Consider the following 28,000-nt stretch of genomic DNA (forward strand, 5'->3'; position numbering starts at 1 on the left):
AAAAAAAAAATAGGCCTCTGTTAGATTCATTTGATCTCAGTTGTAAACTCTGAAATCATCATTACATTTTGCTTCAACCCTACTTGATATGCATCATTGAAACAATAGTTACAGATTTTAAGATTAATTATGACTTCTGCCTTTGTACCGTTGCACTGGTGCTAGCTAAATTTGCATCAGTTGATTGTTAGATACTTTGAAGGTAGGTTTTACATTTTAAAGTAAAAAAACCAATTTTCATTCCCTAGAGAAATATATTCTGTAAATTAAATGATCCATGAGGTATTTTATGCATTTTTTCATGGAATGTTAACATTTTGAAGAGAATAAACAGGAATAATACTGAATAGGTCAGAAACTGGGATTAACACTGGGTATTACAAGCTATATTTTGCTCCTTTATCAATCAGGACCCAGAAGGAAATAGATGGCAAATAAAAATCAGCATAATTTGGGAAGTAGTTAATAAGGGATTATGTATAAAAGCAGGGCTTAGGGAAACCTGGAACCTAGAAGAAGGAAATTATATGGAGAGGACTACTATGATCAGAGCTGAGATTACTCACATAGAAGGAGCTGGAGGAATAAATACCCTGACCTCACTTCCATTCTGCCAGAACTTTCTCTTGGCCACACTCAACCAGAAACCAGGAAGCAAGAGAACCTATTGATATGGTCTACAAGGGTCCATCTCCAAAGAATGGAGCAGGGTAAATTGGAAAGACCGTGATCTGGAGGGGCAAATGGAAGAAATACATTAATAAATAACATAATTTCCCATTTGTCTGATTTCTATGTTCTGTTTTGGAGATCCCATGACTTTAAACATTGTTTTTTAGAACCCACCACCCTCTAAACTACAGCATTTTTTTCTTCCCAAAGCTTATAATTGTGACACACAATTTTTAAAAAGTCAACTAAGGCTAAATCAAAGTTTTTTTTGTTTTTTTTTTTTGAGATGGAATCTCCCTCTGTCGCCCAGGCTGGAGTGCAGTGGCATGATCTTGGCTCAATGCAACCTCCGCCTCCTGGGTTCAAGTGATTCTCCTGCGTCAGCCTCCTGAATATTTGGGATTACAGGCTCGTGCCACCATACCCAGCTAATTTTTGTATTTTTAGTAGAGATGGGGTTTCACCACGTTGGTCAGGCTGGTCTTGAACTCCTGACCTTGTGATCTGTCTGCCTCGGCCTCCCAAAGTGCTGAGATTACAGGCGTGAGCCATCCTGCCCAGGCGGCTAAATCAATTTTTAAGATAATGTGTGTTTCTGCCAGTGGGGATCACATTTTAGACAAAGAGAAGAGCCCACGTAAAGTTTAGACACATAAAAGCACTGTGGGAACAGTAGGTTCTTTGGAGTTACGGGGAGGCAGAAACAGTGAGAAGGCTGGCATGATTATGAAACACTCCATTTTCCAATCTAAAAGTTTAGGTTTTTAAGCAGGGGAGTGAGAGCAATAGCACTGGCTTGAAAGGTAAAATGTAAAAACTAGATAAAAACAATGAATCCACAGTGAATAAAGCTGAAGAAGCAAGTAGATTTTTACAAAATGGCTATTTGAGTGAATGATATCTCAGAGATAATCTTATTTACTGATGAAGAAGTTGAGGCCACTTTAGGAAAGACCAAAGAACCAGAAAAGCAGTGAAGGTCTTGCCAGTCACTGTGTAACAGTGCCAGCAGCAAACTCTGGCCTGTCTTCCCAACATATCACTCTCTTGACTATTCTTCCCATAGGAGACATTTTAAAAGTGCTGTTTAAACCTGTAAAAAAAATAATAATAATAACCTGGCCACACTGTCAGATAATTCAAAAAAGTTAGCTTGGAGTGTTGAAGAGGCAAATGGAAAGGGAAAGGTACAACTAGGTGCAGTTTGATGAAAGTAAAAGGTAGAACAAAAGACTGAATTTGCTATTTGGAAGGGAAGGTGCTGGTGACAGGAAACATCATCTTGCAGATAATTATTTCCAGAGGAGACAGATACCAGATGAGGAATTTGGAGCCAAGTAGTAATACTACTCCACCTTGAACAAGAGATTACATGGTAAATGATGGCTGAATGCAGGGGCACAAGTGTAACAGAATCTTAAAGGGAGAGAGGTCAGATTTGAAAGAAATTTTTTTTTCTTTAAGTGGAGACGGCTGAAAGAAATTTTTTTTAATTAAAGTGGAGATGGCGGTACAACTGAAGAGGACTGCTAAGATTGTTAACACACATCTCTCAATTTGTTCAGAGAATAACATATTCCTTTAAAGTTTTTTTGTTTTGTTTTGTTTTTTGCTTGGCCAAATTTAGTCAGGCTTCTGTATCTTCTGCTAGGCTCTTCTGTACACTTTTTTGGTAAAATCCAGTTTTAGCAAAAAAGTGTGCTAAGTCAGATTAGCAATAGACCCCTATCCTTGATAGCTGATCATCCTCAAAATCTGTTCAAGTTCCTCAGCCTCCACCACCCCCAGGTGGTGTCTGATTGATTATCTTGGCCTATCTTTAGCAAAAATCCTATTAGGTGGGTTTAGCCAGAATTCCCCTCACCCTGATGTTTCCTCTTAGTAATTTTCCATTCACTTAACACTTCTCCTTGGCTGCAAATCTGCACTTGCCCATGCTGCACCGGGAGTTGAGCCCAATATCTCTTCCCCACTGGTAAGTCTCCACTGCAGTTTACTTACTGCGATGGTCCTTAATAAAGTCCGTGTGTGTGTGTGTGTGTGTGTGTGTGTGTGCGCGTGTGCTAAATAGAGTGTGTGTGTGTGTGTGTGTGTGTGTGGGGTTTGAGACGGAGTTTCCCTCTTGTTACCCAGGTGTGTGTGGTTTGAGACGGAGTTTCCCTGGAGTGCAATGGCGCGATCTCAGCTCACCGCAACCTCCGCCTTCTGGGTTCAAGCAATTCTCGTGCCTCAGCCTTTCGAGTAGCTGGGACTACAGGCGCGCGCTACCATGGCCAGCTGATTTTTGTATTTTCAGTAGAGACGGGGTTTCACCATGTTGACCAGGATGGTCTCGATCTTTTGACCTCGTGATCCACCCGCCTCGGCCTCCCAAAGTGCTGGGATTACAGGCGTGGGCCACCGCGCCCGGCCTCTTTTTGTGTTTTAACAAGTGTCACTAAATACTTTTTTCTTTAACAATAGCGCGTTCTCCAAACCCCTAAGTCCACAGTTGTTTAGTTTTCAGGAAACAGTGGGCCCAGGGTCTATACCATGTTGAGATTTGTGGGTTTAACGCTGAATTTCTGCCCGTTTTTAGGTAAATTTTTTAGTGTGAAAGCTTGAACAATTGTTGGGAAAACCTTAGATTTGCCCCCAAAAATGACATTTTACCTTTTTTGGAGGGGAGGCGTCAGGGCGCTGTGTTTCAGATAAGGCGTGTAAAAGGCCCTAAACCAGCCTTCTGCCCTTTGGGAAGTCCCTACCACAGGGAAAAGCAGGTGTGAGCAGCGGTCCCCGCCCTCGCTGGAGACGGGGCGGGGCTGCAGGGCGGGGCTGATTCCAGGGAGGGCCAGGCCTGCGCGCTGCGGACTCACGTGACGTTTTCGCCTCCCGGGACAGCGACGCATGCGCATCGTGCTCTGGACCTGGCGGCCGTGGCGCGGGTGGCGGCTGCTGTGGTGGCTGTGGGGACTGAGGCGGTGTAGTACCTTCTTCAGCTAGGGTTGTCCCAGGCTTCGGCTCATGGCATCGAGTGGCATCCTTCATAAGGTCTGCTGGGGCGGGCTCCTTGAAATTAGCTGGGGGCGGAGGGCGGTACTTGGGACAGAAAGGCGCCTGACGGGTTTCAGGCCGCGCTGGGGCCGCGGCCTCCCTCTCCCGCCGTGTTTGAGGCCTGGCTTGGACTCAGCGCCCAGCTGTCCATTCCTTTCTCCTTCCCACCTGTTGGGTGGAGCGGTGCAAGGTATTTTTTTCTTAGACCACACGTTTCACTTGTGGGGTGCGTTAGGTAGGGTGGGGAAATGTTGGGCCTCCTTCCCCTGGATTTAGGAAGAGATTTGGGTGAAATTCTAAAACCCTTGCTTCCCCGGAGCGGAACACAGTGAGGCTGGGATGGCCTGAAGTGCAAGGAGCACATTCGCAGCCACCAGAGGATTGGGAAGACAGAATATGCATTCTATTACTAAGGCATTTGAACGCCTTGTAGGGCGCGTTCTGCCGTCTGACTGCACGAGCAACACTTAAGCGACCCTAAGTCACAGCACCCTAAGCTTTTGGCAGGATAGGGTAGAACAGAAAAACAGACATCAAATATCTTAGTAAGATATTTTAAGGGAATTTGTTTAAGAATGTTCAACTTTGGTATTTAGAGACCAGCACTTGTATTTTTCTCACTCTAAAATCACATCTTTATGTTAATTAATACTTGAAGTTAATAAATACTCTTCAGTGTATTATTGATGATGCCATAATACCATGTAAATTTATGCCGATTCAAATGTTATTTTTTCGTGTGATACTCATATGGCCTTCTGTTTGAGGACTTAAAATTATTTCTCTAGCAACTGATTTAATCTGTTCAGAAATAAAATTTGCTACAGCTGAGAAAGTGTGAGACTTAAGAAATAAGTTTCGGACAGGGAGGTATAGATTTCATGTTGGAACTTAAGTGTTTTTGGCTCTATGGGAGCTTAAATGGAGTGAAAAGAACAAGCGTCTACTGTCAAGTTTCCCTCCTCCCTCTAGATTTATAACCTCATTCTACAGTTGCACAAGTTGGAACTTTCCACTGTTCACTCTCTAGCAGGGGTAAAGTAATGGAAAGGAGTTCTGTTAAAGAAGACTAGTATTTAGATTGCCAACTCTGGTAGGGGTTGAACATAGATGTCTAAAAGTAGATGGTAGGAGACACTATTTGTTTAAAGTCTCGGAATATTTTTATTTGCTTATCTTATAATTGAATAAGAAAGATGATGTTTAAAAGTCAAATGATAAAAATTGTGTGTGCTGTTTTCTGTGGTATGTTTTGACAAATCTCCATGGAAGATAGGACTTTTTAAAAAAATTGAAGGTAGCCAAGGGAGGAAGAAAGTAGTATAGTTCCAGCCAAATGGTAGGTTTTCCAAAGATCCGAAGATGAGGTAGACATTTATGTAAATACGTATGCAAAGTCTAGTTTCTAGAACACAGTGCTTAATATGTGGAGACTTTAAAAATTCAGCCTGTGACTATTTAGTCTACTTTGCTCCTAAAAACAGCCGCCAAAACCGTTGGTTATGATAGCCACTTTTCTTCTTGCATCCCAAATCTCTAGTCTGCCTTATTTGTGAATGAGACACAAAGTGATTTGTGTATTGCAAAGCTACTTGGTTTGCTGTACCCAAAACTCCTTTCGGTCTTTAGTGATGACTTCAGATTTTTATATATTGCTCTCTTTGTGAAAAAGAATAGTCAGTAGTATAATTTTTAAGTACCTCTACAGGAATAAGGGATATACAGATAAAAAAAAAATAAGGTATTAGGTCAAATGTCCCATTTTTAATTAAGTGTTGGTAATTGAAGCCATCCTCCAAAAGACCTTTTAAATTTTAAGATGGCATAATTGCCACTGAAATGTTTACTATACTAAATGTGAAAGGTATGATAAATGTATTTTTTATATACTGCATAATCACTTTGTTTCCTTTTATACTCGTGTACTTTGTGCCTGTCATACTATTTTATAATAAAGTGTAATGTAGTGAAAAGGAATCAACTGGTTTGGTGAGTTGAAAAAAGGAGGACTTTTGTTAGTCTAGGGGAACAGCTTGTGTCAAAGCTCAGAAAGGAAGACTCTGAGGGGTTCTGGAAATGGCAATGAGGAGGAGTATTGTAAGATTTTGGAAAGTTAAGTTGGGACTGGATATATCATTCAGAGATGTTATGCTGTTACATAGCAAGTATTATTTTAGATTCTGGGGGACAGCAGTGAACAAAACTGATAAGGCCTCTTTCTCAGTGAATTTATTTATTTATTTTCCTTTTACTCCTGTTGAGCTGTCATCAGGAAATTTAATTTTCAAGTAATATTTATCTGTAGCAGTAGTGCAGCAGTGTTTCTCAAAATTTTTTACTGCAGTCCACAATAAGATGTTCATGGACATCACTAACTCAGTAAACAGTTAAATTGTGTGTGCTCCAACAATATACCCTTAATGTGTGCATGCACTCTGGTATATATATATTTTTCTGTATTTAAAAAATGAGGGGCCGGGTGCGGTGGCTCACGCCTATAATTCCAGCACTTTGGGAGGCTGAGGCGGGCAGGTCATGAGGTCAAGAGATCGAGACCATCCTGGTCAACATGGTGAAACCCCATCTCTACTAAAAATACAAAAATTTGCTGGGTGTGGTAGTGCGCACCTATATAGTCCCAGCTACTCTGGAGGCTGAGGCAGGAGAATTGCTTGAACCCAGGAGGCAGAGGTTGCAGTGAGTCTAGATTGTGCCACTGCACTCCAACCTGGTGACAGAGCAAGATTCCGACTCAAAAAAAATAAAAAGAGAAGCTGGTTTGAAGCAATCCACAGCTTGAAAAACATTGATCAACAGGAGAGAAAATAATTACTTAAATACAAGATTAGTAGTGTGAATGGAAAGAAGGGGATGGTTAATTTTTTAAGGTGTATTATCTTGCTCTGTTTCCCAGGTTGAAGTTCACTGACATGGTCCGCTCACTACAGCCTCTACCTCCCTGGGCTTAGATAATCCTCCTGCCTCAGCTTCTCAAGTTGCTGGGACCACAGGCATGTGCCACCATACCCAGATAGTTTTTAAATTTTTTTGTGGAGACGGAGTTTCCCTTTGATGCCCAGGTTGATCTTGAGCGCATGAACTCAAGCACTCCTCTCACCTCGACTTCCCAGAGTGCTAGGTGGTGATTACATGTGTGAGCCACTGCATGCATGGCCCAGAGTGTATTATTATTTTTGATTGACAGATCATAATTGTATACATTTTGGGATAGGGGATCATTCATTTTTATAACAAGATATGTTTGATTATTTTGTGAATGAGGCTTAGAGAGGTTATGTAATTGGCTCACAGTTCCCTAATGTGTAGCCAGAAGTCTGTTCTTTGGCCTCTAGAGCCCAAACACTTACCACTTTCCATTTGGCTATGAAAGCAGTATACTGGGTTTTAGTATGGGTGACTGAAGACTGTTATTTGTTTAGTGTTCAATGAATTGAGTGTATACTAGGCCTCTAGGTGTACTATATCCCTATTTATGGGTAGATCTTGTCCTTACTCTCAAGAAACATGTAATCTAGTAGAGAAGATACACATTGAACAAGTATCACAAATGTGTTATGTGCTATGGAGAAAAAGAATGCTGTGGGGGCATGATTGGGGGCAACCTACCTTATTTGAGGATATGAGGACAGCTTTCAGGAAGTGATGTTAAACTTGGCCCTCTGTGATGATGGCATTTCTTATGACAATTTTGGATTAATTATGAAAACAACTACTCTCTGAGCAATTGTTGAAAAAAAATTAAAAAGTAAACTTTGCCCAGAAGATTAGGCTTTAGTTAGTTTGAAGGCACTGAGTCAGAGTGTGGGGTGGGGTAAAGGGATAAGAAAGCATCCAGGTAGAAAAAACCGTGTTTACTAAGGCTCTGAAGCTGAAAGGAGTGGAATTGGAAAAAAACAAAATAAAACTGAACAGAAATAGAATCTCTGGGCTGTACAAATTAATAGAGAAGAGGCAAGAGTTTTGGTGTTAGGATGAGGTTGAATTTTGGCTCTATTTCTTACTATTAGTACAAATTTAGACAAGTTATCTAACCTTAATGAATTTTGGTTTTGTCATCCTTAAAAGGGAAGGTAGCATTTAACAAAATATTTGCTCAATAAATATCTCTTATTGTCATTAATAGTTAGTAATTGAAGTTAGAGCAGTGCAGATTATATTCTTCATTCATTCTTTCTTAAGTAATGAGTGTCTTTGTGTGCCAGGCAACTCAGTATACAATAGCTGAATTACATGTGTATGTGTATTATTACATTAAACTATCATAAAACAATATACTTTTACTATGCAAAGTGCTGTGCTAAATTTTTTTCTGTTTTCCATTTGAAGAAGAGAAAAGAAACTGGTCTGAAGTAATCTGCAGTTTAAAAATTACTGATACAGTGGAGAGAAGATGATTACTTAGCCCCTTCGTAGAGATATGATATGCAAATATTTTCACCCATTCTGTAGGTTGCCTTTTCACTCTGCGGTTGTGTCCTTTGATGCACAAAAACTTTTAATTTTGATATAGTCCTATTTGTCTATTTTTGGTTTTGTTTGCCTGTGCTTTTGGCATTATCCAAGAATTCATTGCCAAACCCAGTATCATTAAGCTTTCCCCTATGTTTTCTTCTAGGAGTTTTATAGTTTTAGGTTTTACATTTAGGTCCCTACTCCATCTTAATTTTTACGTGTAGTGTAAGATGAGGGTCTAACTTGATTCTATTGCACATGGATATCCGGTTTTCCAAGCACCATTTGAAGAGATGATCCCTTCCTCATTGAATAGTCTTAGCACTTTGTTGAGGGCCATTTGACAAGGGAGTTTATTTCTGTGTTCTCTATTCCATTGGTCTATATGGCTGTTTTTATGTCAGTATCACACTTGTTTTCTTTCTTTCGAGGCAGGATCTGGCTCTGTCACCCAGGCTGGAGTACAGTGGCACAATCACAACTCACTTCAGCCTTCACTCCCCAGGCTCAATCCTCCCACTTCAGCCTCTGGCTAATTGTTTTACTTTTTGTAGAGAATGGGCTTTGCCATGTTACCCAGGCTGGTCTGGAACTCAGGGGTGATCTGCCTGCTTGCCCTTCCAAAGTGCTGAGATGACAGACAGAAGCCACCAGGCCTGGCCCATTTTCTTTCTTTTAATAGCTATTCTGTACCCTTTCCCATTTTATGTTGCTAGTTGAAAGTTGTTGGTTGTTGTTAAGAGTAAACTGGTAATAATTGACATATAAAGAATATGTCGGAGTAACTCATTAAAAAATAACCTTAGTGTATTATTTTGACTCTGTGATTTATGAAGTAATTATCAAAATGATCTCTGTAAGCATAAGGCTGATGTTCTTAAATCTTTTTACAACACCGTGATTGCAGGGTGTGGAGTAATTGACAGTCTCTGAAGATGCAGGGGTGTGGTAAATTTGCTGATTCCAGAAGAAACCTTTATGTCTCAAGTATGAAGTTAGGTTAAGGTAGCTAGTTAATGACTCAGAATATATCAGTCTGTAGTGTTTTTTGTTTTTACACTGAGCTCAATTTGCATATGGAAAATTAATCTTGAAATGTATCTTTTTCTTTAAAGGAAGGGGGGAAAAGCAAAATAAATTTACAAGTTACTTTGCCTATTCCTAGGGCCTGAAGTGGTTAAACTTGGAAAAGTTGTGACATTAAGCATTCATTCAACTAGAAGGGAACTTACTTTTTCTGGTAGTCTAATACTTTGGATTCTCTTTTATTATGCATTGGCTGGATTTGCATTTTGTATAATTTCTTCTCAAATTCTTGTGTCCATAATCTGGCTCCATGCTACTTATTCTGCTTTTATCTTTCTACTTCTCAGTACCAACCGCTTCATTCTGGTCATTCTGTTTCTCTCTTAACTTTCCAGTCATCATTTCTACCTTCTTGTCTGCTGTCAAGAAGAGTTGTTTAATGGGTTGTTACATATTCTAGAATAGTTTACCATTCTTTATTCATTATTCCATGATTTTTCAAAGTTAATTATATTTAATGAAGTTTTTCATCTATAGATTACTGTCGTTTTCAAATGATTTTTTTCTAATCTTTGACTTTGCTTCATTTGAAAGCTTATCTCCAAATGTGTGTGTGGTGTGTTTTGTGTGCTTGCTCTTTCTCTACATGGTCAATAGACCTTAGTGAGTGAGAACTTTATTTTACACTTAAATGTCACTACAAGGAATGTAATATAATGCTGGACCTCCATCAGGCATTGAAAATTTTTCGTCTACATCTCCCCCTCCCCCCATGTCCCAGTTTTTCCGTTCATATTTTTGTATATTCCCTAGATTTACCTGGTTATAGCTGATTCTTCCAGTGGCATTCAGATTCAAAAGGTCTTTTGATTTAACATTTAAAATGTATTCTTTCTTAGGAAAAAAAAATGGCTTCATAGTATTTTGTTCTTTTTTTTTTTTTTTCTTGATTTTAGTAGAATCTTACTCTGTCTCCAAGGCTGGAGTGCAGTGGTGTGATTGTAGCTCACTGCAGCCTTGAACTGCTGGTCAGTCAAGTAATTCTCCCACCTCAACCTCCTCAGTAGCTAGGACTGTAGGCACACGCCACTGCGCCCAGCTAATTTTTAAATTTTTTTGTAGTGACAGAATCTCACTTTGTTGCCCAGGATGGTCTGGAACACCTGGCTTCAAGCGATCTACCCACCTTGGCCTCTCAGAGTTTTGGGATTATAGGCGTGAGCCACCTTGTCTAAGCATGCTACATTTTGAAATGGTGAAAATATTTTAAAATCTGGATTTTGTATCTGTGTGACAATTTCAGAGGGGTCACACACAGACGCGCTCCCAAGTGTAAAACTAATATGACAAACTTATAATAACACTTTGCAATGTATTTTGTAAATATCTGATTTTCTTAGTTCAAAGAGTATATACAGACCAAGAAGAAAAAAGTTAGTAATGAACAAAAAATATGGACAAAAGATGTGAAAAGGCAGTATGAAAAAAAGAAATAAAAATTTTACTTCACTCGTAAAGAAATGAAAATCAAAATGAGGTGCTACTTTGTTAAAAAAAAAATTAGATGACCAAGTGATACCTAGTGTTGACGAGGATATAAAGCAATGGACAGTCTCATGCACTAGTGATGGGTGAATTGGTTAGGAATTCATTTTGTCTCCAAGTTACAGAAAACTTGTATATTGATAGGAGTTTAAACAAATAGGAATTTATTTCCTCACACAATAGGAAGGTGGCATTTTGTTAGCAGCTTGATGATGTCAGAGTTGGTATTTCTTAATTTTCTTGGTCAATCCCTTATAAACTACTTTATATACATGAGTTATTTCAGATATGGTCAAATCCAAAGTAAGAATACATTGGTAGAAGGAAGAACCACATTAGTTGTGATTGTCCCTTCTTATCAAAAAAGCAGAATGTTTCTCAGAGCTCTGCAGCAGATGTTCTTTTCAGTTTTCTGGTCACTTACATGAGATTAAGTATATTGCTGCTTTGAATGAAATCAGTCTTTTGTTAGTAAGGAAATTACGAATAGTGAGAGGGGATATTGGGTAGGCAACTAAAAGTGTCTGCTGGATGACTAGTGCAACTTTTCCAGAGATAAATTGTCAGCATCTTCCCAAATTTAATACATGCTTATTATGTGATCCAGAAGTTACACTGTTCAGAGTTTACCCACAAATAAATAAGTTTCTATTTTTTGGAATTATTTAGATAATTTTGTAGAAGTATAACTTTCTTGACCCTTCCCTAGACCTCAGAATCATTCGAGTAGGTAAGGAATCTATATTAGTTTTAAACACCTTACTAGTTGACTTGTTTGGAGCTAGATTTGCAAACTTCTGCATAGATGATAATGAAACCCAAATTTTTAAAGTGTGGTAGTCATAAAATTGTAAAAAAAAAAAAAAGCATCCAGTCAAGCTATACTGGCTTTTTAAAAAAATAGCAGAAAAGTTCTCCACCCAATTCAGTTAAATAATTGCAGGTAAGCAAAAAGAATAAAGCACACATCTCACTTTTGTATGGAAAACAACTGTTAACACCAGCTGACAGTTTCATTGTATTTTATTTGGTGTAAATCCTTATAAATCTGTGAGTGCATGTATGTATGCATATATATGTATTTTTAAAGTACTGGCTGGGCAAGGTGGCTCATGCCTGTAATCCCAGCACTTTGGGAGGCCAAGGCAGGTGAACCACCTGAGATCAGGAGTTCGAGACCAGCCTGGACCACATGGTGAAACCCTGTCTCTACTAAAAATACAAAAATTAGCTGGGCATGGTGGTGTGTGCCTGTAATCCCAGCTAGAGCAGCTGAGGCTGAAGGACAGCTTGATCCTGGGAGGCAGAGGTTGCAGTAAGCCGAGATTGTGCCACTGCACTCCAGCCTGGGCAATTGAGCAAGACTCCATTTTAAGAAATAAGAATTATACACACACACACACACACACACACACACGTATATTTATATATGTGTGTAATGGATATTTTTCTGTATCAGTGCAGATATACATATTTCCTTTTTAATTCTTATTATTCCATTATATGTGTATGCCATTTATTAAAGCAGTCTTTTTCTTAAAATACCCTCCCTTTTTGCTGTACGACAGTTCTGGTATTGAATGCCCTGAAACAAATATATGACCTTTTCTGATTATTCCCATAGTATAAAATATGCTCAGTTGACAGTTGGTGTGTGGTACACTCATCGTTTTGGTTTATATCTTTATTAGTAAAGATATAATCCTTTTATATATTTATTGGTCATTTGCATTTCTTCCTTTGCACTATTATCTTTACAGTTTTAATCATCTTTTTAATGAACTGTACTATTAATATATTAAGTAGGAGTGTATTCCAGGTATATTTTAAGAGTAAATCCATTTTATGGTCTGCTTAATTTTGAGAATAATCCCTCATTTAAAAAAAAAACAGGCCGGGCGCGGTGGCTCAAGCCTGTAATCCCAGCACTTTGGGAGGCTGAGGCGGGTGGATCACGAGGTCAAGAGATCGAGACCATCCTGGTCAACATGGTGAAACCCCGTCTCTACTAAAAATACAAAAAATTAGCTGGGCATGGTGGTGTGTGCCTGTAATCCCAGCTAGAGCAGCTGAGGCTGAAGGACAGCTTGATCCTGGGAGGCAGAGGTTGCAGTAAGCCGAGATTGTGCCACTGCACTCCAGCCTGGGTAACAAGAGCGAAACTCCATCTTAAAAAAAAAAAACAAACAAACAAAAAAAAAAAACAGACATGCCCTGTAATTTAATGATTTGGTTTTCACTTAAGCTGTGAGTGAAAGAGATGAAGGTAATTATGAAAATATGTTGTGGTACTACCTTAAAGCAATAATTCCTTATCTTGTAGCCTTAAAAATTAGATGACATAATTTTAAATATGTTATGCAGTTATTATCCAGACTGTAAGCCTTTCTCAAATATGTTTTTTAGAGGTAGGGTGGTGGTCTGTTGCCCAGGCTGGAGTACTGTAACATGGTCAAAGCTTAGGCAGCCTCAAACTCCTGGGCTCAAGCGATCCTCCTGACTCAGCGTCTCCTGAGTAGCTGGGAGTACAGCTTCGTGTCACCATGCCTGGCCCTTTAAATGTATTTTTTATTCACTTAAAAAATTACTTTTTAATTTTTAAAACCATAATTTATATCTTTTTTAAAATTGAAACCAAGCTGTCAGGATTTAAAATTCATAAGTATATAAATATAAGCAATATCATTTTCTCTTTTCTAAAACTTTATCCTAGCTAAGTGATGAACTTCCTTTTGAAATGTTTATAACCATGACCAGAATTTAAGTCAGTTTTACTCTTAGCCTGTAGAACAGTTATTAGAGATAGGCTGTTTTCCAGTGATTGATAGCAAGGTAGTATTCAGGCACTGAATCAGATTCTTACCTAAATAAGAAACACTGAATTTTAAACAGTATTTCTTCATTAAGTAGCAGGCAGAGTCCTTTTTTTTTTTTTTTTTTTTTTTTTAATGAATGAGGTAACAAATCCATAGTTATTTGGATTTTATTCAAATACCAGCAACAAAATGGTAGTTTTGTCAATAATTTATAATTTTATTTATAATATAAAAGCTAATGAACCTTCTGATTCTGACTTGTAGGGGAGATTAAGAATCAAATTCATGTTTCTTTAATACTAAATTAGGGCTTTTTAAAAGGGTTGTTGAGGCCAAATAATTTTATTGGCATTTGAAAGATATTTCTCTCTTTGTGTTTCCACAGATCATTAACTGAAGACAAAATAAGTAGCTATGCAAAATTCTCACATGGATGAATACAGAAATTCTAGTAATGGCAGCACAGGCAACAGTTCAGAGGTAGTGGTAGAACATCCTGCTGATTTCAGTACTGAGATTATGAATGTTACAGAAATGGAACAGTCACCCGATGACTCTCCCAATGTGAATGCAGCTACAGAAGAAAGTGAAATGGCAAGTGCTGTGGACCTTCCAGTGACACTGACAGAAACAGAAGCAAATTTCCCTCCAGAATATGAAAAATTTTGGAAAACTGTAGAAAATAATCCTCAGGATTTTACAGGCTGGGTGTATTTGCTTCAGTATGTAGAACAGGAGGTTAGTAACTATTTAAATGGTATCTGAAGGAACAAATAAGTCCTATTAATTTATAATGAAACAATAGTCTTTATTGTTTTATGATTAAAATCGACATAATTTTCAGATGAAGTTGAATAACATTAGGTAGATACATTTTTAGCTTTGAAAATAGCTTATAGCTTTTTTAGGTTGTGGAGAGTCGGTGTCAACACTTAATGTTTTGTAATTGAAGTGTGTGTGTGTGTGGAAAATTGCTGAAATACAAAGTTGATAAAATTAGTTCCTTTTGTTTCAATTGCATTTAGAAGGAAAAGGGGGCTGCTGCCTCTGTAGGTTTTTGTGTGCGTGTGTGTTTTTTTTTTTTTCTTCCAAGTGAAGGCAAGTTTATTAAGAAAGTAAAGGAGTGAAAGAATGACTTCTCCATTGGCAGAGCAGTCTGTATATGTACTTTTTAAGCCTGCCATTTATTTATATTTTTTAGATAATAACATTTGAAAGGAATAATAAATATTTTTTTGACAGAAATTTCCACAGTATTTAAATACGGTTTTATTTTTATCAGAATCACTTGATGGCTGCCAGGAAGGCATTTGACAAATTTTTCATACACTATCCGTATTGCTATGGTTACTGGAAAAAGTATGCAGACCTTGAAAAGCGGCACGACAACATTAAACAATCAGATGAGGTGCGTACATCACTGAATAAAGTAATCTCCAATAGGTACTGTAAGCCAATTAATAACAAAACAAAGATTTTTTTTTTTTTTTTTTTTTTTTTTTTGGCTGGCAGTACCTACCATTTATGGTCAAACAATTTTTATAGGGTATTTATTTGCATTTGTCACTCTTGTGGCATTTGTAGCTAATATTTTCTCTCTTTGTTGGCAGGTGCGTTAAACCTCTACAGTTTGTCAAGCTTTGCAGTGCAAGCCTCTGTATTACACTGCAGCTTAACAAGTAGGGCAGGGCTTTTCTCTCACTTACATTTATTTCTCATTTTCCAAACAATATAGTTGGTTTGCTAGTCACATTTGCTACGTCTTATTGCATTTTTGGTCAGACGCTGTCATTGATGCTCTAATGGGTCTGTGCCCTATGGTCTGTAACCCAAAGCCTGCCCACACAACCCGGTCAGAATGCAGGGACTGCTGCGCTTTGAAGATCAAGACTCTGCACGTGGGGATCAGAACATTGCCATGTTCTATCCAACCTCCACCCAAATGGTAATGGTAGATTATTTAAACAAAATTCCAGTAATTAGTATTTCTAAGGTTCACCGGATAACACAGTGTTGCCTCTCTGTTAAGAAATAAATAAATATTTGAAGTACAGTTTGCTGTTTTCTTCTTAGGTTTATCGGCGGGGGCTTCAGGCAATACCTCTTAGTGTTGACCTCTGGATACATTATATAAACTTCTTAAAAGAAACATTGGACCCTGGTGATCCTGAGACAAACAATACAATAAGAGGGTATGTGGAACATTGATACTCAAATGTATTTTCAGATGCAAATAATTATTCTGATGTTGATAATAGAGCTCATGATAAGCTAAGCTGGAAGTTTTAACTTTTCCATTGTTAAAAAATAATACATGTAATAAACTTATGCTTTATGATTTGAAAATGCAGATAATAAAGCCCTCCTACCTTCCATACCCCTTTCCTTATGTCCCCAATTCCACTCCTCATGGTTAATATCTTGGCGTGTGTTCTTTCAGATGTAGGTATATGTACATATTTGTATGTGTATTTTCATATTGCTGTTTGACTTTTTTTTATTTAACAATGTTTGGGAATCCCTTCCTGCTATATTTTTAACCATTGCAAAAAGTATTTTATAATGCCAAAGTACTATACTTTATTTCACCAAATCGTTATTTATAGGAAATAATCAGTGCTACAGTGAACATCGCTGTACAAGTCAATATTTTTGTAGAATGTACTAGAAATGGAGCTTCTGTCAAAGGGAACACACAGCTAAGTTTTATCAAATGTTCCTTCAAAACGGTATCAGTTCTTAACTCCCACAGTGTATGAAAATAATTTTCCCACAGCTGTGCCACATTTTTTTTTTTTGTTTTACCTCCAGTAGCATCTCTGTTTTACTTTGTGTATATCTTGATTACTCATCCTGGTTTACCATCTTCTTATAAGCCATTTTTTAATTGCCTGTTGATAGCATTTGCTCATTTTTCTTTTATATGATCTTTTTCTTATTGATTACAGTAATTTGTTAATGTATTTGTTTTTGGTTTTCAAAAAAGCATGTGCATACAGTTTAAGAAGTTAGCTAATGTTAAACTGTAACAAAAAGTGACCCCTCCACCTCCCTTCAAGTATTTTAGCTCTTCTGGCATTTTCCACCGTGTGTATAACAGTAGATGTATATTGCTTTCTTTCTCTCTCTCTATTAGTTGTAGACGTCCTGTATCTGTTATGGTAAATGAGAATTTTAACCCGCTTAGACTCTGTTTTTCCATTCCTTATCTTTCCATTGTAGCTACAGGATAGGTTTCAATAATCAGCTTCAGTATTTTTTTTAATCATTCTAAACCCATAAATAAGGATGAGCACAATGGCTTACACCTGTAATCCCAGCACTTTGGGAGGCTGAGGTGGAAGGATTGCTTGAGCCTAGGAGGTTAAGGCTGCAGTGAGCTGTGATTACACCATTGCACTCCAACCTGGGTGATAGCGTGATACCTTGTCTCAAAAACAAACATTAGCTGGGCATGGTGGTGTGTGTCTGTAGTCCCTGCTACTCGAGGCAAGAGAATTGTTTGAACCCAGGAGGTGGAGGTTGTGGTAAGCCAAGATTGTGCCACTGCACTCGAGCCTGGGTGACAGAGCGACACCCTGTCTCAAAAAAGAGATTAAAAACCTATAAATATTTTTCATTATACTGCCCTTTCATTTTATAACCTTTTGGTTTTTTGTGGTTACTCCTCCCCTGCCCATCTGTCTAATTTTCTTTGAACATTTAAGGTTTTTTTCATACCTCCACCAGCTTTGTAAAAGGCTTTAAATATAGCTTTCTATACAATCAGACCTGTTAAAAAATATTTTTAAGTACCATTTTTTTCTCTCCTTTGAGTTGTGTCTCCTAGAAACCTTTCTACTGTAATCTGGACTGGTCTTCTAGTCTGCTGTACTAGAGTTGTCTTGGGATTTTCTTATCATCATGATTCTAGGAGTTACCTTTACCTCACTCCTGGGTGAGTTTATAAATAAATCTGACTCTTTCTTTGTTTCATGTGCAGCTTTTAGAAAAGTGTGTCCTATAACTTCTTGTTAAAGGATGCTTGGATGAAAAAATAATTTTAAGGTTTGGTAAGGTATAGAATTTGGAGATGAAAATTATTTTCTCTTTAGAACTTTGAAGGCATTCTTTATGTCTTTATAGCTTCTGCTGTTGCTTTTGAGAAGTCCAGTACAATTCTTCTAGAATAGATTCTCTTTCTATAACATGTTTTCCTGTGGAAGCTTTTAGAATCTCCTCTTTGGGTTTGAGGTAAATGCAGTTTTATAATGATGAGCTTTGATGTGGATTTTCTTTTTAAGGTACTTATCTTGATTATTGGTGGGTCTTTTTGATCTTAGGTTCTGATGTCCTTCTATTCTTAGAAATACTCTTATTATGGATATTCTTATTTTGACAATTTCTTTGCCTTGATTTTCTCTGGTGTTTTTAATAGTTGGCTATAGGACCTCCTCTTAATTATTCTTTTCTTCTTCCTATTTTTCATCTCTTAGACCTTGTCTAGCTTTTTGAGGTACTTCTTGACCCTTGTATTGGATTTTAAACATCTTCCATCAGATTCTTAATATCCAAGAATCTTTCTTGTTCTCTAAATGTTCTTTTTTTAATACTCTCCAATTCTTGTTTCATGGCTGCATATATTTTCATTGTTTCTTTGACGATACTAAAGACAGTTGAGGTTTTCTTCTGTTAGCACTGTTTCCTGTGAAATTTTTCTGTTTACTCATTTTTATCTCTGAGATACCTGATCTCTGGATTTCTGTTCCTATTGCAGATTAGTAATTTTCTTAGATGAACTTAGCTGAAAGACCCAGGAGATTTTATGCTTATTAAGAAACATCAAGCCAGGCTGGGGGCATGTTGACTCAGGCTTGTAATCCCAGCACTTAGAGAGGCCGAGGGAGGCAGATCACCTGAGGTCAGGAGTTTAAGACCAGCCTGGCCAATATGGTGAAACCCTGTCTCTACTTAAAATACAAAACAGCTGGGTATGGTCACAGGAGTCTGTAATCTCAGCTACTCAGGAGACTGAGGCAGGAGAATTGCTTGAACCTGGAAGTCAGAGGTTACAGTTAGCTGAGATCGTGATACTGCACTCCAGCCTGGGTGACAGAGTGAGACTCCGTCTAAAAAAAAAAAAAAAAAAAAAAAAAGCTATATGGAAGCACTGTGTGTTTTGTATGGGGCATTGCCAGTTGGCCTGTAGGGTTTCACAGTAGCATAATCATGTGGCCACTCTGGTTTTTGTTGGTAGACTCCTAGTGTTAGTAACCTTATATCTTATTCCTGAGCCAAGCAGTTTCTTTAGAAAAAGATACTTTGATTTACCTGGGGAAGGGAAACCTAGCTTCTGAAATCCCCACAGCTGGGCAGGAAAGTTGAAGATTTCTCACCATTCATTAAGCAGACCTTCTAAACGTTCTGTCTTTATTTCATTACCTCCTTCTTCCCCTTTCCTCCATACTTTTTTCAGTGTCTGGTTAATTTTATGAATCCTTTGGGCTTCTGTAGGGACAGTAACATCTATTTTATTTTTGAAAACCTTACAGTAAATACACACATGCATACATGCACAGACACACATATATGCTCTTCTTTCATTTCTACATTAAACATATTCATTTATTGCTATGTTAAACATATTTCCTCGAGTATTGGTATGTCTTTAACTTTGTTTATGGTGTCTTTTATCATGTGGAGTTTTATTTTTCCTTAATGTGCTGCTGTTTGAATTATTACTGGTTTCTGAGTTTTGTGCCTATTTAGCCAAAAATTTATAAATCCTGTATTTTGTTCTAACTTTTTTACAGTTTTTTGCTTGTTGATTTATCTGATTTTAATTTCTGTCTTGAGATAGACGTTAGGCTTTCATTTTTTTCCGCTGTTGAATTAAAATATATTCTATATTATACACTAAATACTCAAACACATTGATCTCTTTTTGTTTTCTTCGCCTCTGTACTACTGATCCATTTTTCTGTTAACCTGGCCAGTGCCAAACGTGTAATTACTATAGCTTCCTAGTTTCTTATATTATCTTTCAGGAAAATGCCTGCTGCATTGTCTTTTTACAAAGACATTTTGCATTTTTGTATACTAGATGAACAGTAGAATTTGATTTTTCTTGTTCCACTCAAAATTTTTTAGAGCTTTATTTAAATTGTGGTTTAACTTAGTATATTTTTATACTTTAAAAAAAATCTCTCTTGATTTTAAGGTACTTATCTTGAAAGTATGTATCTAAAAGCTTTATTCCATTGGAGTATTAACCCAGTGATTAAAATTGCTTACAGAAATCTCTTGACATGACTAGGTATTTTAAAGTACTTTGTAACAAACCTTTTTTTTTTTTCTTGGAGACTCAGTATTGCTCTTGTCATCCAGGCTGGAGTGCAGTGGTGTGGTTTCAGCTCACTGCAGCCCCACCTCCCAGATTCAAGTGATTCTTGTGCCTCAGACTCCGGAGTAGCTGGGATTACAGACATGTACCACAACACCCGGCTAATTTTTGTATTTTTAGAAGAGATGGGGTTTCGCCATGTTGGCAAGGCTGGTCTCAAACTCCCGGCCTCATGTGCTGGGATTACGGATACGATTCATTGTGCCTAGCCTGTGATAAACTTTAATGATAGAATTTTAGAATTGAGAGGTCTTTTGAGAGGTTTAAAATGTGTAGTTATTATCTTACAAGACAGCTGGATTCCTTGATGGAGAGTTATTTTTGCTTGAAAATATATATATATTTTTTGAGATGGGGTCTCTGTCGTCAGTCTGGAGTGCAATCATGCGATCTTGGCTCACTGCAACCTCTGCCTCCCAGGTTCGAGTGATTCTCCCGCCTCAGCCTCCCAAGTAGTTGGTATTACAGGCATCTGCCATCATGCCCAGCTAATTTTTGTAGAGACAGGGTTTCACCATGTTGGTCAGGCTGATCTTGAACTCCTGACCCCAGGTGATCCGCCCACCTTGGCCTCCCAAAGTGCTGGAATTACAGGCATGAGCCACCATTTCTGGTGAAAATATTCTTAAATTGAGGTGAAATCTGCCTCTCTTGAACTTCCTACTTGTTTTAGTTTTGTCTTCTGTTATAAATAAATCTATACAACAGACATTTCAGATTTAACACATTCTTAAATGTCTACTCCTACCTATTTGCAATGTGTACATTTTGTATTTAATTTTATATAAAATAAAATTACATAAAAAGTACATTTATCTATTACCTTTGTTTTCTCATTCTCCTTAATTAAGCAGCTGTTGTATGCTTTCCATTATTCTGTCTACCTTTTAATCCCGACTTGCATAGGAAGCAGTTGAATATAATTTTTGAAGTTAGCATATCTTCTAAATTTAGAAATATTTTAAAAGTGATTTTATCTTGGAAAGGTAACTTAAGAGTAATTTAATTTTTCAGAACTTTTGAGCATGCTGTTCTAGCTGCAGGAACAGATTTCCGTTCTGACAGACTGTGGGAAATGTATATAAACTGGGAAAATGAGCAGGGAAACCTGAGAGAAGTTACAGCTATATATGATCGTATTCTTGGTATCCCAACACAGCTATATAGTCATCATTTTCAGAGGTAGGTGGGAAATTCTGATTATTGAAACGTCTTTGATTACTCAAATAATTAGTTGGTGGTATTGAGAATTACAATTCTCTTGAAATGTTATGTAAGCTTTTATTTGGTGGAAAGATGAATAAATTTTGTTGCTAATTATAACCTACATGCTTGCTTTTGACATTTTTTCATATACCTAATGAAGTGTTTAGAAAATTTACTGTTTTTAGATGGAAGTTTCTCCTTATACATTTTAATAGATAAAGAAACACAGGAATTCTGTCTTATCTAAGGTATTTCAGAGTAGTGAAGGAATAATTAAATAGGACCTAAGTTTGTTTATTTATTTATGGCATTAGATTGACACAGTGCCTGGCACATGATAAATGTTTAATTTTTTAAACTTAATGATTTGCTAAATAAACGTTCTTGGGATTGCTGTAACACCTTATATCCAAAACAGTGAAGGATGCATCTTATATGGTAAATAGTATCTATTTTCAAACAATCAGGTATCATTCCATTTTAATTTTCCATCCTGATTTTTCTGTTACGATTGGTATCCTTGTATTGATTACTGTTAAAACAACTAATTCTGTGTGTAATAATTGTTGTGTTCTGTTTTCTGCTTTATGCAGAATATCCCATCAGTAAGGATCCAGAAAGTCTTTCTGAACAAGTTTGAGGACTGTCTTTGCTTTTTTTAAAAATTGGCATGTTTTCTATTTTTGTTACATTTTTTATGAATAATATCGTATAAACCTAGGTACTTTTTAAGTGAGTTATTTTCTAAATTTTTCTTTACTACCAAAAGTAGAAGACTTTGATGAAGCATTTGTAAAGTACTAAGGATCAATTTGCTAGAGGTACAAGTTATACAGAGTTAGGTTAGAAACAGAAAGCGTGTAGATAGGAATATACTCTCTGCTTTTGATGAAATAGAGGAAGCAGGCAGGTTTCTAAGGTATAACGACCTAGGAAGACATTTGCTGAAAGACATTAACACAAGCAAGAATTGGCATATGGAAATGCTTGGTAAATAGTTACTGAACACATAAATACAAAAGTACTTAAATTACCTGATGGGCCAAAGAGGGTGTCTTTTCATAGACTAGTTCTTCTGTGATTTAAAGTATAGGAAAAATCTGTGACTTCAAGAACTTTACTGATGATGAAAAAAAATATGTGTAGGAAACCCACATAGCATTTTCTTTATCACAGACACTGTGCTGAGTGCTTTGTAACTCACTTTATAATTCTCCCAATAACCCACTGAGACAAGTACTGTTGTTTCCATTTAATGAAAGTGGAGACACAGAGAGATTAGCATATTTATCTAAGGCCACAGAGCTTGTAAGTGATTGGAAGCTTTTTGGAACCTAGACAGTGTGGACCCCAAGTTTTTGATAGGTTCTCCTACAAGTCTTCTTTATTTCTAAATGAATAGCCTGCTAGGCTTTTATTTATTTTGCTTTAAGTCATCAGTTACCCTAGGCTTTTAAAAATGCATATATACTTACAATAGATATTAGTGGGATTATATTACACATACTGATCTGTAATCTGCTATTTTTCACTTACTGCATTTAGAACCACTTTCCTTATCTGTAGCAAACTCACAGGTAGTCTTTATGCAATTCTTACAGTTTATATAAGCTAAATAATTCAAATGACTAACTGCTTTGAGAACCACTGAATTTTTTTTTTTTTTTTTTTTTTAACATGCCTCTTTCTTAAAGTCATTTATTTAGCATTTGCTATGTACCTGTTGATAGGCTGTTTAAGTTGTAGGAATGAAGGCCCAAAGCTGTGTATAAATGGTGTTGCCTGTGAGTTGGTCAGAAGGGTAGAGGAGGAGGTGTAAGTTAAAAAATATATTCTAAGTGCTATACAATAATAATGGAAATAATTTTATTATGCTGTGCATTAGGCTTGTGTATTGGATATACCCTGCAAATTGTCTCTGAGATAGCCTAATTTTAAATCTTTAGCAAGAGGACTTTGTGATCTGGTCTAACATCCAAGTCCAATCCCTGGTAGTTCCTGAGCTCTAGACACACCTAAGTTATAACATTTCCCAGATGGCACTGTTGTTTTATATCTATATGACTGTTAATACCTTTTCCTTTTTCCACTTGTCTGGTAAACTCATATTCCTTGAGACCACACAGTTTTGTGTCTTCTCTGAAATTTTCTCTGGTTCACCTACATTGAGATATCTAGTCTGTCATTTGTGCCACCACTTTATCTATTTACGTTTATATTAGCACTAGTAACACTACTTTGAATTTATATCTCCAGTATCTTCAACATGCCTGTCAGTTTCTGAGGCTTAATTCTTTGTATGTCTAATATCTAGGAGAGCTCAATATGTATTAGACACTCAGCCAGTCTTTACTGAAAAAAATATTAGCTTTATAATACAAAAGACTGCTAAAAATTACTGCTTAATATTATGCATGTTTTGTCACTGTTTTAAAGAAGTTTCTGCATGATGTACCAATCAAGTCATTTTAAATTTATGTACTGTATGTAGATATTTTTAAATTTTACCTTATTTTGTTTTTAATATGTTGACAAATTTGTTTTAATATTAATCCGTAATTAAATCTGTTTTTTCTTGCTACATATTTGAGAGTTACTTTCTCAATTTTTTAACAAAATGTAATTTATGTTAATTTATTTCCTCCTGGTGCTGAAATGGGCCATTAGCCTCTGTATCCATTGACTTTGGAAAATTTAAATTAGATCCCAATGTTATTTACATTTTTTCTTTTGAGATGGAGTTTCGCTCTTGTTGTTCAGGCTGGAGTACAGTGGCTTGATCTTGGCTCACTGCAACCTCTGCCTCCCAGGTTCAAGCGATTCTCCTGCCTCAATCTCCCAAATAGCTGGGATTACAGGTGCCACCACACCCAGCTAATTTTTTGTATTTTTAGTAGAGATGGGGTTTCACCATGTTGGACAGGCTGGTCTTGAACTCCTGACCTCAGGTGATCCACTCACCTTGGCCTTCCAGAGTGTGCTCGGATTACAGATGTGAGCCACCACATCCGGCTTTTCTTTTTCTTTCTTTTTCTTTTTTCTTTTTTTGAGATGGAATCTGACTTTGTTGCCCAGGCTGGATTACAATGGTGCAAACTCCACCTCCCAGGTTCAAGTGATTCTCCTGCCTCAGACTCCCAAGTAGCTGGGAATTACAGGTGCCTGCCACAACACCTGACTAATTTTTGTATTTTTAGTAGAGACGGGATTTCACTGTGTTGGCCAGGCTGGTCTTGAACTCCTGACCTCAGGTGATCCGCCCACCTCAGCCTCCCAAGGTGCTGGGATTACAGGTGTGAGCCACTGTGCCTGGCCTTACATATATTTTTGAAAGTCTTAATTTAAGAAACTTGGAAAAAAATCTATAAGGTTGGAACATATGGGACATGGGCAGCCAGTCTAATAATTAGTTTGAAGAGATAGGCCTGGGTCAGAATATGAAAGACTGCCCAATGAACTATCAAGAGAGGGATGAACAGTTTACTGTTTGTTTGTTTGCATACTTTCTTCTGTGTGTTTGTGTGTGCGCGCACGCGTGCATGCATGCAATGGAGAGATCTTGGCTCACTGCAGTCTCCGCCTTCCCAGGTTCAAGCAATTCTGCCTTGGCCTCCCAAGTAGCTGGGATTACAGGCAAGCACTACCACACCCAGCTAATTTTTTGTATTTTTAGTGGAGACGCTGTTTCACCATGTTGACCAGGCTGGTCTTGAACTCCTGACCTCAGGTGGTCTGCCCACTTCAGCCTCCTAAAGTGCTGGGATTACAGGCGTAAGCCACCATGCCTGGCCTTTTCTTGTTGTTGTTGTTGTTTTTTGAGACGGAGTCTCTCTATCATCTAGGCTGGAGTGCAGTGGCTGGATCTCAGCTCACTGCAACCTCCACCTCCCAGGTTCAAGTGATTCTCCTGCCTCAGCCCCCTGAGTAGGTGGGATGACAGGTGCATGCCACCATGCCTGGCTAATTTTTGTATTTTTAGTAGAGATGGAGTTTCACCATGTTGGCCAAGCTGGTCCCAAACTCCTGACCTCAGGTGATCTGCCCGGCTCAGCCTCCCAAAGTGCTGGGATTACAGGCGTGAGCTACCGTGCCTGACCTGTTTGCTTACTTTTTAATAACATTTCTGATAGTAGTATTGAGGTGGGAATGGGAGTTGTGAGAGTAGAGGCTGTGAGGCTATTTTAGGTTTATCCAGCTTAAAAGTGAGGAGACGATGAAGATATATTTAAAAGGTACAGTCAGTAGGGCCTGGTATCTAATGTAATGTAAATGTAAAGCTAGGTGGAAGAGATTGAGAAATTTAGTGGTTGACAGTATCATTAGTCAATATTAGAAATACTAAGGGTATTCATTTTCAGATGAAGATGACACACTTACTTTAAGACATTTCATATTTGAGGTTCCAAAGGTATGTTCATATTGTGGTGATGTTCTTTAGCTCCTCAACCTGGTTTTTTTGATCAAAGTTTGTGTGTATACAAATTATTGCATGTTTTTATAAAAAAGCGAAATGATATTTTCTTCAAAAATCTCTTTATAGATTAGCTTTAAACTAATCTGTATTTCTTTGTGCAGAGTATTGGCAGTTGGATATGCTAATCTGGATTAGGAGAAAGGTTTGGACTTGTGTTATAGTTTTGAGAGTCATCATGGTATAGGTATTTCAAGCTGTATTAATGGGATTGGCCAGAAGTATGTCTTAATAAAAGTAGTTCAGAACCAATCGCAGAGTGGAATTCGTGGGAATACTAGCATTTAGGGCAGGTAAGAAGGGGAATAGGACAAAGAGCAGCAGTCAGAGGCTTGGAGGACCATACTACAAAAGAAGTGTTCATTTAATTTTATATATGAGGTAATTGATAATCTTAATTGGGCAGTTTCATTGAGTTTTTGTGAACCCACATGTAGATTGAGGAGTATTTGGGAGGTGGGAAAGAACTGGCAATATTTGTTGATTATTTACAAGTGATCATTTAGAATTTAAATATGGATTATAATATTTAATTTTACTGTAACTTTTGTGCCTTTGTAGTAAAATAGATTCTATGAGACATAAAGAATAGGTATTGTCATCCCATTTTACAGTTGAGGAAACTAAGATTTAGAGAAAGTAAAATCTTCCTTTAAGTCAGATAACTAGTAACAGACAGAACTGAGGTTTTACTTTATGCTCATCCATGCCTTCTCCATTCCACTGCAAAGGAAGGAAGAAATGGAAGATGTCTATGGACTTGTTTCATCATATGGTAGTGTTTTATCATATGGTAGGGTTTCACTATAGAAAAGAAGGAGAAAGGTTATGATATTTTGCTTTCTTTCTTTAAATAAAATCCTTTGAAAAAGTAGTGTATAGTAGGAATCTCAATATGAGATCTAAAATTATTATTCAAATATAGAGTATGTATTTTTATTATCTTCCTTTAGATTTAAAGAACATGTACAGAATAACTTGCCTAGAGATCTTTTAACTGGTGAACAGTTTATTCAGTTTCGAAGGGAATTAGCTTCTGTAAATGGACATAGTGGTGATGATGGTCCTCCTGGTGATGATCTACCATCAGGAATTGAAGACATAACTGATCCTGCAAAGGTAACCAGTCTTATTCTAAAGTTCTTCAGTGGCCAGGTGTGGTTATTCACACCTGTAATCCCAGCACTTTGGGAGGCCAAGTTAACAACTGAGGTCAGGAGTTCAAGACCAGTCTAGGCAACATGGTGAAACCCATCTATACTAAACATGCAAAAATTAGCCAGGTATGGTGGCACATGACTGTAGTCTCAGCTTCTTGAGAGGCTGAGGTGGGAAGATTGCTTGAACCTGGGAGGCGGAGGTTGCAGTGAGCTGAGATGGCACCACTGCAGCCTGGGCCACAGAGCAAGACTCCATCTCGCCAAAAAAAAAAGGTCTTTAGTGTAGAAGAAACTGGACCTGTTTATCCCTTAACTCCTTGAGTGGCACAGTGATCACTTATATAGCTGGCCATTTACCCAGTGATTTGTAGCTTGTTTGAAGTTGATTTCTGATTAAGGCAAATGGGGATTTAGTAGCTGGTATGTATGGATTTAAGATAGAGAATCTATTTTACTACAAGACACCCCAAAAAAAACTTAGTTTAGAAGGAATATTTTGCCTAGGTTATGAATCTACCAGCCCAATTTACGAAAAAAAGAAAAAAAAATGTATGAAAGTGGTTAATTAGGAAGTTGTGTGATATATTTTAGTGTTGTTAATTGTATTTTGCACATAATTGCCAACAGTTAAAAATCTACCACTATCCTAAGACTAAAATATCTGTGAATACTTAAATGTAAGCAGTGATATGGAAAATTTTCAGTATATAGCTTATAAGATTTATTTTTTCCCTTTTTCTTCCCAAGCTAATTACAGAAATAGAAAACATGAGACATAGAATCATTGAGATTCATCAAGAAATGTTTAATTATAATGAGCATGAAGTTAGTAAAAGGTGGACATTTGAAGAAGGTGTAAGTGTTTTTGTTTTTTTAATAGTCTTTAAAATATAAAGATAGGAATAATTTATTTTTTTCAATTTTGATAGTAATATCTCTATTATAACTTTATTTTTGCATATTTAAGCCGTAACTTTAAGATACTTGTCTCATTTATTGTAATCATTCTCAGTTTTTCCATTTTCCCTGATCAGTTTTAGAATGTTTGATTTGAGATTTACTTGAATTGCAAGATACATGCTTAATTTGAACAATTTTACTCTAATTGTTCAGTTTTTAAAAGTCAGCTTCTTGGAGTCATACTTTACATAGAGTACAATTGACCCATTTTAGGTATATAGTAAAATGAGGTAATTTCCCACAATTTTAATTCTTT

General features: G+C 37.2%; 1 protein-coding gene and 1 non-coding gene across 4 annotated transcripts in view; both read left to right on the top strand.

Moving 5' to 3' along the window:
- Positions 1-3,549: 3,549 nt before the first annotated feature.
- PRPF39 (pre-mRNA processing factor 39) overlaps positions 3,550-28,000 on the top strand; it is a 31,387-nt gene continuing 6,936 nt past the window's right edge. The window contains exons 1-9 of one of the 3 annotated variants that reach the window (XM_017509829.2): positions 3,552-3,702; positions 13,951-14,303; positions 14,848-14,973; positions 15,176-15,244; positions 15,348-15,510; positions 15,639-15,757; positions 20,962-21,129; positions 26,578-26,743; positions 27,532-27,639. In XM_017509829.2, coding sequence (XP_017365318.1) covers positions 15,424-15,510; positions 15,639-15,757; positions 20,962-21,129; positions 26,578-26,743; positions 27,532-27,639 — 648 coding nt within the window. In that variant the 5' untranslated portion in view covers positions 3,552-3,702; positions 13,951-14,303; positions 14,848-14,973; positions 15,176-15,244; positions 15,348-15,423. Of the gene's footprint in view, positions 3,703-13,950; positions 14,304-14,847; positions 14,974-15,175; positions 15,511-15,638; positions 15,758-20,961; positions 21,130-26,577; positions 26,744-27,531; positions 27,640-28,000 lie in introns of all 3 variants that reach the window. The other 2 variants (XM_017509828.2, XM_017509827.2) reach the window with 2 other exon arrangements.
- LOC119468401 lies at positions 7,386-7,451 on the top strand. The gene has a single exon (XR_005197076.1). It is a non-coding gene; the product is annotated as a small nucleolar RNA SNORD58 (small nucleolar RNA).

The sequence above is a fragment of the Cebus imitator genome, unplaced genomic scaffold (assembly GCF_001604975.1).
Source record: "Cebus imitator isolate Cc_AM_T3 unplaced genomic scaffold, Cebus_imitator-1.0 Scaffold423, whole genome shotgun sequence".
Taxonomy (NCBI): domain Eukaryota; kingdom Metazoa; phylum Chordata; class Mammalia; order Primates; family Cebidae; genus Cebus; species Cebus imitator.